The sequence below is a fragment of the Esox lucius genome, chromosome 19 (genome assembly GCF_011004845.1).
Source record: "Esox lucius isolate fEsoLuc1 chromosome 19, fEsoLuc1.pri, whole genome shotgun sequence".
NCBI lineage: Eukaryota > Metazoa > Chordata > Actinopteri > Esociformes > Esocidae > Esox > Esox lucius.
Window position 1 is genome coordinate 36,876,628 of NC_047587.1, and position 13,580 is coordinate 36,890,207.

At 41.4% G+C, this 13,580-nt stretch overlaps 1 protein-coding gene across 2 annotated transcripts; it reads left to right on the forward strand.

Annotated features, from left to right (window-relative positions):
* Window positions 1–64: 64 nt before the first annotated feature.
* samm50 (SAMM50 sorting and assembly machinery component) lies at window positions 65–12,770 on the forward strand. Of its 2 annotated transcripts, none has more exons than XM_010864466.3 (15): window positions 65–225; window positions 830–940; window positions 1,144–1,245; window positions 1,341–1,428; window positions 1,566–1,672; window positions 1,892–2,022; window positions 2,149–2,236; window positions 2,474–2,602; window positions 3,947–4,018; window positions 4,366–4,452; window positions 7,113–7,183; window positions 7,356–7,423; window positions 7,510–7,665; window positions 8,524–8,665; window positions 10,300–12,770. In XM_010864466.3, exons 1-15 carry the CDS (start codon window positions 205–207, stop codon window positions 10,343–10,345), a joined length of 1,419 nt encoding a protein of 472 aa, XP_010862768.1. In that variant the 5' UTR covers window positions 65–204; the 3' UTR covers window positions 10,346–12,770. The 2 variants fall into 2 exon arrangements, with proteins under 2 accessions (XP_010862768.1, XP_010862769.1); XM_010864467.3 differs by having other exon boundaries at window positions 66–225; window positions 7,519–7,665.
* The last annotated feature ends 810 nt before the right edge of the window (window positions 12,771–13,580 follow it).

The window sequence follows — 13,580 nt, forward strand, 5'->3', positions numbered from 1 at the left end:
ATATTGTTTTTTGTTTATAATAACCACCTGTATAAAACAAAAAAATCCTTATACTCCATGATGACGAATGAGGGGCGTGGTTTTGGTGGTGTCATGGACTCCCCCATTCACGAAGCTGTGTCCTAAGTCGTCTGTCAGTTTATTTCCTATAATTTCGTTAGATAAACACCAACATTTGAAGGACGTTACGTTCGAGAACTAATCATGGGCACTGTTCACGCGAGGGTGAGTATAACTGTTAAAAATAAGCAGGATAAACTAGCATGACCTCTGAGTACGGTAACGTTAAAAACCTATAGTACAACTCTGAATCTTATCTCTACTTTACAGGAGTGACTCGTAGTCAGAGTAGCTAACCAGCTCGTGTCAGCTAGCTAGCTGTCACGCAGAGCGAAAATTGACCAATTGGATAGCCCAAGAATGATACCTTTTCATTAATTATGTAACTGTCCTTTCTATTATAACTAGCTCTACATGAAGACCAGCGTTGTATGCTATTGCATGCCAACTTTGTCATGCCAACTGTAGTAACTAGCTAAACTAGTCAGTACCCAAAGACAAGATGCTCAACACAAGTGAAAGTAATTAGCATAATCAAATGCTGGATTGTGGGGCTATAAGACTTGTGACATTGTTTCTTATGTCCTAAGTCACTGATATATTGATATCAGATGTTTGAGAATATGACTTGATGATATTAGCAGGTAACTACTATACCACAGTAGCCAAACAACTGAAGCAGAATATTTGCTCTTTAGCTAGTCATTTAGTTTTTACAGCACAATCATAAATATTGGAAGTGTTCACCACTAACACTATTGTCTTGCAGAGTTTAGATCCTCTGCCAATGCGAGGACCAGAGTTGGGGGTTCATGCAGATGACATTGAAACACCGGATGTGGAGCAGGAGACCAAGCAAGAGGTTCTTGAAAACAAAGATGTAAGATGTTTTTCAGTCATTCATTCTTAAATTACCACAGCAGTTGTAAATATGAACACATCCTCCTTTCAAAGCTAATTTCTTGTGAATAAAAGTTAATCATTAGTAGGTCCACAGAACATCAGGCAGTTGTGTCATCATCCATCTTTTTCGGTTGTACCTAGTTAGGTGGGTTATACCTGCTTTTTAAATCTCCCCTTCAGGTTATTGTCCAGCGTGTTCACATAGACGGTCTAGGAAGAACCAAAGAGGATTACTTAACATACGAGATTGCTGATGTCTTCCGAGCCAAAAACCTGATTGACGTGAGTGAATGTATCAGCACTATCCAGACCCTGGCTTTTCATATATAGAGACTTAGTGAAAATACAACTTGCTTTGCTTACTGTTTTGTTTTTAGGTCATGAAGAGAGCCCACAAAGCCAGACAGAACCTTTTACGTCTTGGTATCTTCAGACAAGTGGAGGTTGTTATAGATACTTCACAAGGTATGGTGGTTAATAAGCTGATCTGTCCTGAAGTTGAAGATAATTCTTTGGAGCAGACTGAAATAAATTGGGATGTATGAGAGAGACAGTTCAGAAAGTGGGTTAAGACAAGAGTTCAAAGCCCCACTTCCTTTCAGGGGTGGATGCTCTGCCTAATGGACTAGACGTGACGTTTGAAGTCACAGAGCTGCGGCGCATGACTGGGAGCTATAATACTATGGTTGGGAATAACGAAGGCAGCATGGTGAGAAACTCTTGAGTGAAGGGCTCTATCCCCAATCATATTTTGATTCCTTACATCCTATCTCCTCTTCTTTTTCTCAACTGTATTAGAGGAGAATGTCCAAGGTCTCTCCTTCAGACTGAGGATTCAAGTTAGGACAGAGGACACAAGGAATCAAGGAAGAGAACTGTTAAAAAATGCCATGGTGGTTTTGACTAGTTTGCTGGCTTTCCACTGTAGGTTCTTGGCTTGAAGCTGCCCAATGTGTTCGGTCAGGCAGAAAAGCTCACCTTCCAGTTCTCCTATGGCACAAAAGAGACTTCCTATGGGCTGTCCTTCTTCAAGCCCCAACCTGGCCACTTTGAGCGCAAGTATGATTCTCTTAATTTCAGATATTAGCAGTGCTTTAAGTACAGACGGGAAGTTGTTCATTTAACATTTCCCCAAGCTCTTTTAGTTTGGTACAGTATCTAAATGACCTTCTCTGGCTGTTGCAGTTTTGCTGTTAACTTGTACAAAGTCACAGGCCAATTTCCATGGAGTTCGCTGAGAGAGACTGATCGCGGCGTCTCCACAGAATTCAGTGTAAAGATCACTTTTCATGCATCTATAATTGCTGTGAAACTTTGCATGTGGGTTGATCTACTGCTCTGTGTTGGCTCCGGGTTCTTCTGGAAATTACATTTGTGATAGTTATTCTTGCTATTGTTATTCTATCTACAGATAACTAGAGTTAACCTCCTCATTCTCTTCTATTCAGTTTCATCCTATGGTAATGCTTTTGCAAATTGTAAATCTTTTATTTTTCCTGCATACAAACAGTTCCCTCTCTGGAAGACAAACCACACCCTGAAGTGGGAGGGTGTATGGCGTGAGCTGGGCTGTCTGGCACGCACTGCCTCATTCGCTGTTCGGGAGGAAAGCGGCCACTCCCTCAAGTCATCACTCTCGGTACCTGGACTTCAGTTTTGCTTCACAACCAACTAGGGCAGCACGATTGATTCAATTAGGATTGAAATTGCAATATTGCTCATGACCATATGGTCATGAGCTTTGGGTCATGACCGAAAGGACAAGATCCCGGATACAGGCGGCCGAAATGAGCTTTCTCCGCAGGGTGGCCGGGCGATCCCTTAGAGATAGGGTGAGAAGCTCGGTCACCCGGGAGGAGCTCAGAGTAGAGCCGCTGCTCCTCCACATCGAGAGGGGTCAGCTGAGGTGGCTTGGGCATCTTTTTCGGATGCCTCCGGAACGCCTTCCTGGGAAGGTGTTCCGGTCCCGTCCCACCGCGAGGAGACCCCGGGGAAGACCTAGGACTCGCTGGAGGGACTATGTCTCCCGGCTGGCCTGGGAACGCCTCTGTGTCCCCCCGGAAGAGCTAGAGGAAGTGTCTGGGGAGAGGGAAGTCTGGGCATCCCTGCTTAGACTGCTGCCCCCGCGACCCGGCCCCTGATAAGCGGAAGAAGATGACATGACATGACATGACATTGCAATATTGACATGTGCACTATTCAAATCACCAATTTCTGCAATTTAGGTACATTTCTGAAGATTACTTTAATACCTGGACTAGTTTTGTTTAAATACCTGACTGCTAGCAAAGACGTTGGATGTAAACTAGCGAGTGGCATCAAAATATTGTCCCGCATACATAACATCATGGTTATTAAGAGTTTCAGCTTCAATGTTGGTGCCTACAAACATACTTAAAATGGGAGAAATTTCCCTTCAAGGCTTGAGATGGTAACCAACAGTGGCAACAAAACAAACACAGCAATAGCCATTGCATAAAATAAGATTACTTCAATGTTTTGACACAGGCTGTTCTTTCAAATCGGTAATGACTGTTAAAAGTACAGCTTTTTTAAATTCAGTTTAATAGCACATTATGTATACTGTGACTGCTATGGTCTCTATTTTGAAAAAATAAATTAAACCCTGTTTGAAAATCTTTATAATAAAGTAATAATAAATCGTAATTGTAATTGCTATATTTGGCTGGAAAATTGCGATTCAATAGTTCATTCAAATCGTGTATCCCTACAATCCACCCACAAGTACCGTTAGTTTGAGGGTCTGAAGGCTGACTATTGTAAGAACAGTTATTTCTAGCATCTAAAAGAATTATACAAACTCATCACTTGTTGACTAATTTAATTTACAATAAGTGGGCTGTTAGAAGATGAGGATAATACATTTCCAGATGTGTTTTTGTAAGATGAGGATAATACATTTCCAGATGTGTTTTTGTAACCATTCATCATCAGGTTTATTCCGTCTCCTTTCCCCTGATAGCATGCCATGGTCATCGACACAAGAAACTCCACAATCCTTCCCAGGAGAGGAGCCTTGCTTAAAATAAACCAGGTATGTAGGTTTTCATTAGCTGACCGGAGTAGCAGTCTGGTCATCTGCTGTATTGAAACCATTTCCTGGTGTCTTAGTTGGTGATCATCTAATAAAACCATTTTCCAGTGTCTTAGTTGGTGATGATCTAATAAAATCATTTTCCTGGTGTCTTAGTTGGTGATCATCTAATAAAACCATTTCCTTGTGTCTTAGTTGGTGATCATCTAATAAAACCATTTCCTGGTGTCTTAGTTGGTGATCATCTAATAAAACCATTTTCCGGTGTCTTAGTTGGTGATCATCTAATAAACCATTTTCCATTTTGAGCCATTACATTTAGCTGATGCGTGGCTGTGGTTTTGCAGGAGCTAGCTGGCTACACTGGAGGAGATGCCAGCTTCCTGAAGGAAGACTTTGAGATCCAGTTCAACCGACGTCTATTCTGGGACTCAGTGAGTTTAACCAGATCTGCAGCACACAATATGGGAGAAAATAGGTTACACACCTGGACATTGGAATGCAGTCTGGTGATAGATCAACAGGGCTGTGGCGGTCTTGGAATTTCAGGTTATGGTGACGAGCTGGGTCACTGAACCCAGTCACCAGCATAATAGGGGTAAACCGACTCGGTGTTGACCCGCCCGTCTCTATTTCTATTAAAACTTAATGAACAAGCCATTACACTATTATTATAAATGTCATTATTGATGTAGCCCATCTACTTACAACTAGTAGTGGGTTACTGGGCTATACTGACACAGAGGTTTAGTGAGTTGTACTTATAAAAAATTACATTTACATACCAACATTAAACTCACACTGACAGAGTCCTGTGGGTTTCCCAGTGTTTATTAAAATTCTGGTAATGTCACAAATAAAAATATGAAAAGAAGAACCACAAAAGTTAGGGTTTTGCCTCCTGGATGCTTATAGGCTATAGCAGATTGTTAAAGAAGCTTTCAAATACAGTGGGGAGAACAAGTATTTGATACATGGCCGATTTTGCAGGTTTTTTCATTTACAAAGCATGTAGAAGTCTGTCATTTTTATCATAGGTACTCTTTAACTGTGAGTGATGGAATCTAAAAAATAACATTGTATGATTTGCATTTTATTGCATGACAAGTATTTGATACATCAGAAAAGCAAAACTTAATATTTGGTACAGAAACCTTTGTTTGCAATTACAGCGATCATACATTTCCTGTAGTTCTTGACCAGGTTTGCACACTGCAGCAGGGATTTTGGCCCACTCCTCCATACAGCCACTCCTTAGTTGCCCTGGCTGTGTGTTTCGGGTCGTTGTCATGCTGGAAGACCCAGCCAGGACCCATCTTCAATGCTTTTACTGAGGGAAGGAGGTTGTTGGCCAAGATCTCGCGATACATGGCCCCATCCATCCTCCCCTCAATATGGTGCAGTCATCCTGTCCCCTTTGCAGAAAAGCATCCCCAAAGAAATATGTTTCCACCTCCATGCTTCACGGTTGGGATGGTGTTCTTGGGGTTGTACTCATCCTTCTTCCTCCTCCAAACACGGTGAGTGGAGTTTAGACCAAAAAGCTTTATTTTTGTCTCATCAGACCACATGACCTTCTCCCATTCCTCCTCTGGATCATCCAGATGGTCATTGGCAAACTTCAGACAGGCCTGGACATGCACTGGCTTGAGCTGGGGAACCTTGCGTGCGCTGCAGGATTTTAATCCATGGGGGCGTATAGTGTTACTAATGGTTTTCTTTGAGACTGTGGTCCCAGCTCTCTTCAGGTCATTGACCAGGTCCTGCCGTGTAGTTCTGGGCTGATCCCTCACCTTCCTCATGATCATTGATGCCCCACAAGGTGAGATCTTGCATGAAGCCCCAGACAGAGGGAGATTGACCGTCATCTTGAACTTCTTCCATTATCTAATAATTGCGCCAACAGTTGTTGCCTTCTCACCAGGCTGCTTGCCTATTGTCCTGTAGCCCATCCCAGCCTTGTGCAGGTCTACAATTTTATCCCTGACGTCCTTACACAGCTCTTTGGTCTTGGCCATTGTGGAGAGGTTGGAGTCTGTTTGATTGAGTGTGTGGACAGGTGTCTTTCATACAGGTAACGAGTTAAAACAGGTGCAGTTAATACAGGTAATGAGTGGAGAAAAACTAACAGGTCTGTGAGGGCCAAAATTCTTATTGGTTGGTAGGTGATCAAATACTTATGTCCCTGCTGCAGTGTGTGCAAACCAGGTCAAGAACTACAGGAAACGTATGATCTCTGTAATTGCAACCAAAACTGTTCCGGCATAATGTCTCGCGAAGTAAGCAAATATTTAGTACAAATACCGGAAAAATACAAAGCAAAAAGGGACTTTTTGAAATCTCTTCAGGGGGTGCTTAGGGCATATTTTGAGTCCTGATATGCAGGCTACTGTAGGAAACATTCTGAATAGGCAAATCCCCACAAATGCGCAATCCGTAAAACATTAATTAGCTAATCGAGTAAGTATGTATCCATTTAAATATCCAAATATCCATTAAGTATAGTCCTACCTTGGTCTTAAAACTATTAAATAGAAGGAAATGCAAAGCAGCTTGTCCATAGCACATTGATCAGAGTAGTCTTTTAAAAAGGAAAATATTAAATTTACCATGCCAGGTTAAAGAGTTAGTATGTTTGACACAAGATTAGCATAAGTCTGTATGCCTCAATGCAATTACAGTTCAATAATTAATGAATAGTCAAAGACAGCAATCTTTTAAAAAATAAACTATTCCTTTATGCTTTTTTAAGAGCAACCGAGCAGTGAACTCATTGAACTCAACTGACATGCTAAAAGATTCCAATCGATACTCAACCTTGCACTTCTGCACATCTTAGTGAAGCTAGGCCTTAAAAGTATGTTTATATGAGGAAATGTAGTTCGTAACAAGAGACTAAATAAAAAACTGTTTTTAAGCAAGGTTACAACTCCTGCTAACATATTTTGTGAATATATTAAATATGGTCTTACGGTTTTTCAGTTACGCTAACCGCGCTGTAGATCACTGAATAGTACATTATAAACACATGGTGGTGTGGTCACCAGTGCTTGTAATGAGGTTGATTGATTAGCAAATGTCTTTTTATCGCCAGGTGCTCTCCACCTCCCTCTGGGGTGGTTGCCTCCTGCCAATTGGAGATAAGCCAACTTGCATTGCTGACAGGTAAGAAAGTGCAAAATTCACAATAGCATCAACTGTGAATGTCCTGTCATTTCAATGTGTTTTTGGGCTAGATTCAAAACCATGCTGCAGCATTCCCAGAGGCAGCCGATTAGACTGCTGGACCGCCTTTGGCTTCAAACGCTGAATGGTTTTCTACCTATCTGTCTGTTAGGTTCTATCTCGGTGGTCCTACTAGCGTCAGGGGATTTAGCATGTACAGCATCGGCCCACAGAGTGAAGGTAAGACATTCTCTTACATCTCACTGTCCATTTCAACAGTTTAAGATGGGATGAATCCGTTGTCACAACACTTGGTTTTATTTTTGGTGTGACAGGCGACTACCTTGGAGGTGAAATGTATTGGGCCGGAGGGGTCCACTTATATACTCCACTGCCCTTCCGTCCAGGCAAAGGGGGCTTCGGAGACCTCTTCAGGACCCACTTTTTCCTCAACGCCGGGAACCTGTGTAACCTCAACTATGGTGGGTATTTAAAGTTGTAATTCACGCCAAAGACGTTGTTGTATCAGATGCTTTGAGATCATACATCTAAACTGAGCTGAACGTATGTTCAAATTTATCAGTGCAAGAAATCCTTTGCTCAAACAACATTCTGGAGTGGCACGTAAAAGTCGGAATTACAACATTTAGTTTAGTGGATGTGGTAAAGACTTGATGGAACTCCATCCAAACAATGGAAATGTCATGGAAACATGTCAGGGAAAGATTGTGGATCAGATTAATTACCCACATTTAAGCTATTATTTGTTTGTTGAGGTAGAAATTGGAGAAGGATGCTTTAGATATCAATCACAGTAAATGTTTGTCATTGACATGATTCCACTGCATTACAGCTAAAAACAACTTACTACAACCACAGTTTATGTATTTCTATCTATGCTACCAGCTTAAACAAATAGTGTAGACATTAGCATTAACGTCTTCAAACATAAAAATAAAATTCCAGCGAAAACCACCAAATATATTAAAATCAGACTTGAGAAAATATATTCTGGGTCTGTGACAATTAATAAATCAGAATGGATTTGACGAATGTTGACTTACATCAGACATTTTCACAGTGTGCCAATGACAGCGCCATTCTGTCTCCCATGTTCTGCATTGCAGTGACTTGTTAACTGCATCTATAGGGTCTCAATGGAGTGGCAGTATTTCTAATGACAACTCAGTCAACAGGTTTTTGTGTCAGGTATTGGTTGTACCCCAACCCATTTCCAACTGTCTGTTGCGGGAGGGCACACAGGAAAAGGTAATTCTGTGTTTATCAGTCCTCTAACAAGGTTTAGTCAGGGTGCATGAGCATGTTTTTCCCCCCTCAAGGTGACGGACCTCAAGCACACCTGAGGAAGCTGGCAGAGTGCATCCGCTGGTCCTACGGAGCGGGAATCGTTCTGCGACTCGGAAACATCGCCCGACTGGAACTCAACTACTGCATTCCCATGGGCGTCCAGAGGGGAGACAGGTAACCCATGATCTGCCCGTCATGTTGTCCACCCATTACATTGCATTCCACAGCTTCAACAAATCTTTTGCTGCTACACAATGTGTGGTGCTACAGTCCAGGACTTGGACCCAAGCTGTGGTTTTCATGACTCCTGATTTGACTCTGACTCAAGCATTGGTAACTCAGACTTTGACTATGGTAAAGTGAACTAATATTAGCAGCGCAGATACTCATTGTTCGGATCATCAGTGGGAATTTGCGCTGCACCTGTCATACACAGCCTACAGACAGATGACAAGCTAAATGGAAAACCAACGTAAAGTGTCTCAGTAAGGTGTTGGCCCACCATGGTGAGATGATCCCTCATTTTGTGTTTTGGTGATGGTGGTGGAGAGTGTCGTCTAATTGCGCACGGTCCAAAATCTTCCATATGTGTTCAACTGGGTTGAGATGTGGTGACTGCGAAGGCCATAGCATATGATTCACATTATTTTCATACTCATCATTCAGTGACCCCTTATGCCCTGTGGATGTGGCCATTGTCCTCCTGAAAGAGACCACTCCAATCAGGAAATATGTTTTACCATATATTTAAGGTGATCACTCAGAATAACTTTCATGATTTGCAGTGGCCCTTCCCTCTTAGTAGACCTGTGGATTCAAAGTACGGCAGAACTGTGTCATGCAGTACACCTGAATGGTAGCGCCTGCATCCCAATACGTTCCTCCACTCATTTATCCAGGTTTTTCCTTTAATTTGTCACCCGTCTGTACATCAGCTGGTGTGCTGCAGGGAGAACAGGCCTCATGCACATAGCTGAACCGTAGGTAACACTCTGTCTGGTTTGGAAACACAAGTTGCTTTACAAACATCAACAGCGTTAAGTTTAATAGTAGGACCCCACAGCAGCCTGATTATGTGTATCTCTTATTATAGAAAAAATGCAGACTGTCTTTGATTTTGCTGCTTTGCTTAATGCTCGCATCTCCCACTGTATCTCATTGTCTGCTTCTGACCAGTCACTCTCTGTTACTTGGACATGGGCTAGACTCAGGCTCAAGCGTATTGGACATGGGACTAGACTCAGGCTCAAGCGTATTGGACATGGGACTAGACTCAGGCTCAAGCGTATTGGACATGGGACTAGACTCAGGCTCCAGCCTATTGGACATGGGACTAGACTCAGGCTCCAGCCTATTGGACATGGGACTAGACTCAGGCTCCAGCCTATTGGACATGGGACTAGACTCAGGCTCCAGCCTATTGGACATGGGACTAGACTCAGGCTCAAGCGTATTGGACATGGGACTAGACTCAGGCTCCAGCCTATTGGACATGGGACTAGACTCAGGCTCCAGCCTATTGGACATGGGACTAGACTCAGGCTCCAGCCTATTGGACATGGGACTAGACTCAGGCTCCAGCCTATTGGACATGGGACTAGACTCAGGCTCCAGCCTATTGGACATGGGACTAGACTCAGGCTCCAGCCTATTGGACTCGACTACTTCACTGCTACTACAGATGTCATACTTGCTGCATTATGCACACAGGATGTATAACAGGCCTGTTACAGCTTGGCTGGACTCTGTTAGGCTCAGTATTGTTGAAAAGGAAAGTAACTAAACAAAAATATGTTTTGTTTTTATAGGATATGCGACGGGGTCCAGTTTGGAGCTGGAATCCGGTTCCTGTGATTTCCCCTTTTCGTTCCTGCAGTATTTATTCGTGGAACACAGGGATTTGTTTTCATTAGTTTTAGCAAATGAGACACATGCCTTATTATGGTCACTTGCAAGCTGCCGGTAATGCAGTGGCTACTACCAACCTTTTGTAAAATGAACAAGTTTGCAAATTGAGATTTTCCTCCAGTTCTAATGTACAGCAGGATCCTCCAGTGCACAATGTGGATGTTGAAGCTCAGCAAAACCTTATTTTCTTTTACATTTATTCAAAAAAAAAAATTTATGCGTCTTCCTGTCATTGACTTATACCTTCCGATTGATTTTGCTTGGCATGGTTTATTGGTTAGTGCACTGAAACAAAATGGAGTTCATATTTTTAGCCTCAATTTGAGGACAGACCAATGGATATACGGTACCTTCCAAAGGTATTCACACCCCTCCACTTTCTCCACATTTTGGGTTATAGACTTACCTACAATGGATGACTTCATTTTTGCCATCTAAAATATATAAGCCCTGGATTGCTGATGTTATGAGTTAACCATTTAGGGGCCTCGAAGCCAACTGGACACCATGTTGCCAATAGCCAGAAAGCCCTATTATTGTAGACGTGAATAAATGTAGAGATTAGACATGAACATATGCAGACATTAATAAATATAGGCATTCAACAATAATACATGTAGACATTAGGCAGTAGACAAAAAATTTAGGTAGTTGAAAAATGTAGATATTAGACAATTAAAAAATGTTAGCATGACGTAAAAAATAAATGCATGTGTGTCTCTCATTCAAAAAGGAAGACCAATATAGTTGTGGTGGCTTCAGGACAGTCCTCTATAAGTCTTCCAGGGTTTATACTAAGTATAGACAAGCTTCTGGATGCTTTGTTAAAGATTGATAAAGGCCAGTATTAGTAAAGGCAGTTTTTTCACCAGTAACATTACGACCAGAACCTTTTGGACTCAAAATGTACTTAAAAATATATATTGCCTCAATGGTGCATTCAATGTACTTGCATATGGACACTATATGGATGCTTTTTGTGTCAATCTCTATGTTTAGAATGCATGAGTTACAGATTTCTATGGTGAGAGCAAACAAACACAGATACTTATGTCATAACAGAAGGCACCTGGACCACCTATTGAAGTGTACCTTTTGTTAAGTAATCAGGAGTTTGGTTTCGACTTGATTTTAAACTCACCAAGTTGAAACTGGCAATATTGTAAAAATAATGAAACATCAATAAATACAGACTTATACAGAATTCCCCAACATTGTGTCTAGAATGTGTGCAGTCACATTGATGACTCCAGTCAGCACTTGCACAATGTAAACTAAAGAACTGAGGATTTAGAGTCATTTGAAGTTGTCTTTTTTAGTTTTTTGACATATGGATGTGTTATCGTCACTTCAACACTATTGACAGATAAATGTAACTTAATTTAATAAATGACACTGGAAGGTTATACATCTGTGTGCAATAATTTATTTAACAGTAATCTACAGAAATGCAATTTCACAATGAAAAATAAGTACACGCCTAGCTTCAGTAGCTGGGGTTGTCCCCTTTGGCTAAAATTATTTAATGTAGCTGTATCTCGTAACGGTCTATCAGTCTTATCAATCAATCGAATGTATTTATAACCTAACCCTAACGCAAAGAAAAATGTAGAGAATGCATCCCTTAGATCTACAAGGATTTACAATGGAGAATGTGAACTGACCCTACTCCCCCAGCACAATAATATAGTAGTGTAAAACCTTGGGGCTGAGACGTGAGGAGTCCAGTGACACTGTGGCCCTATCTGGGGGTAACCCCGGACAGGGCCCAACAGGCCACAAATCAATCCACCCACATTGCCAAGCACCAACAAAAGGGACACCAACAAACCACAACCACAGAGTGGTATCGCCCACAGAGTTCACTTCTATTGCTCGAAGGCCGCAACAGAGAAACAACATTAAGCCAGGATGTGGACAGAATCAAGACTTTGCGTTCACCTTCACACTCCTGGGCCAGACTACATGTAATTATAGACCATGCTGAAGAGATGAGTTTTTAGTTGTCTCTTGCATTAACTGGAAGAATTTTGGCCTTTTTTTCTTAAGGTACTGCTTAAACTGTCATATTCGAATAATTTCTTAAATACATAGCCTGCTTTAAGTCCCCCCACAGCATTTCGATAGTATTTAAATATGGGCTTTTTTACAACCATTACATAACACAACAATGTTTTTTTTTTTTTTACCTCTGCTTGTGTGTTTTGAATTATTTTCTTGTTGCAAGATCCATATTTGTTTTTTGACAGATGGCCTCATGTTCTGCATAATGCTATTTTTCCTTGGCACTGTCTATCTACTCTATTTTGGGGTTGGTATGTGTATAAGCACTTCATGAAAATTGCTTTTATAAAAATGACTTTCTAAAATACATTTGATCAATTTCTTTGTCACCACACACCCAAATGGTTCAGACTATTTTATGTGTTATAAATGGTTAATGTAGGGGTAGGCTAACTTTCCACATGAGGAAATTTATTTTCATTTAAATTGCATAAATGGTTTCAAAGTTACACTTTGTTTGATTTGTTATATTTTGATACCTTCAAATTTAGCTCACATATCCATGTGTTCATATATGGAATAAAAAAAGGGAGACTACATTCCAGGGAGTGTACTTTTTCACCTGACTAGATAAACTTTAGTCAATACAACCCACCGATCTGATTACATTTTCCATAATATGCAATCCTTCGAGCCTCAAAGTACACGAAAGAAGATCATTGCATTAAAGGCATTGTTTAATAGCAAATCCAAACTTTAGGTGAACAGAGCCAAAAGAGTGAACAATGCTTCACTTCCAGTACCTGCAGAGGGCACTATAGCAACATTCAACACTACTGTTCCCTCCTAAATACTAGGACTGGACACCAGCCCTGCAATAGGATACTAGATGTTCTGATTGGCAGACCTCAGGCTGTAAGGATTGGCAACAACATTTCCTCACTGACTCTTATGACTGGGGGCCCCCGACCTGCTGCCCTACTCCCAATTCACCCGTGACTGTGGCTCTGCGTGAAACAATACCTCCATCATCACATTTCATGACAAAACCAGAGTTTTTGGTCTGATAACCAACAACGATGATTCAGCCTATTGGGAGGAAGTTAGCAAACGGACTACATCTTGCCTGGACAACAACCTCTGCCACGTCATCAGCAACACAAGAGATATCACGCTT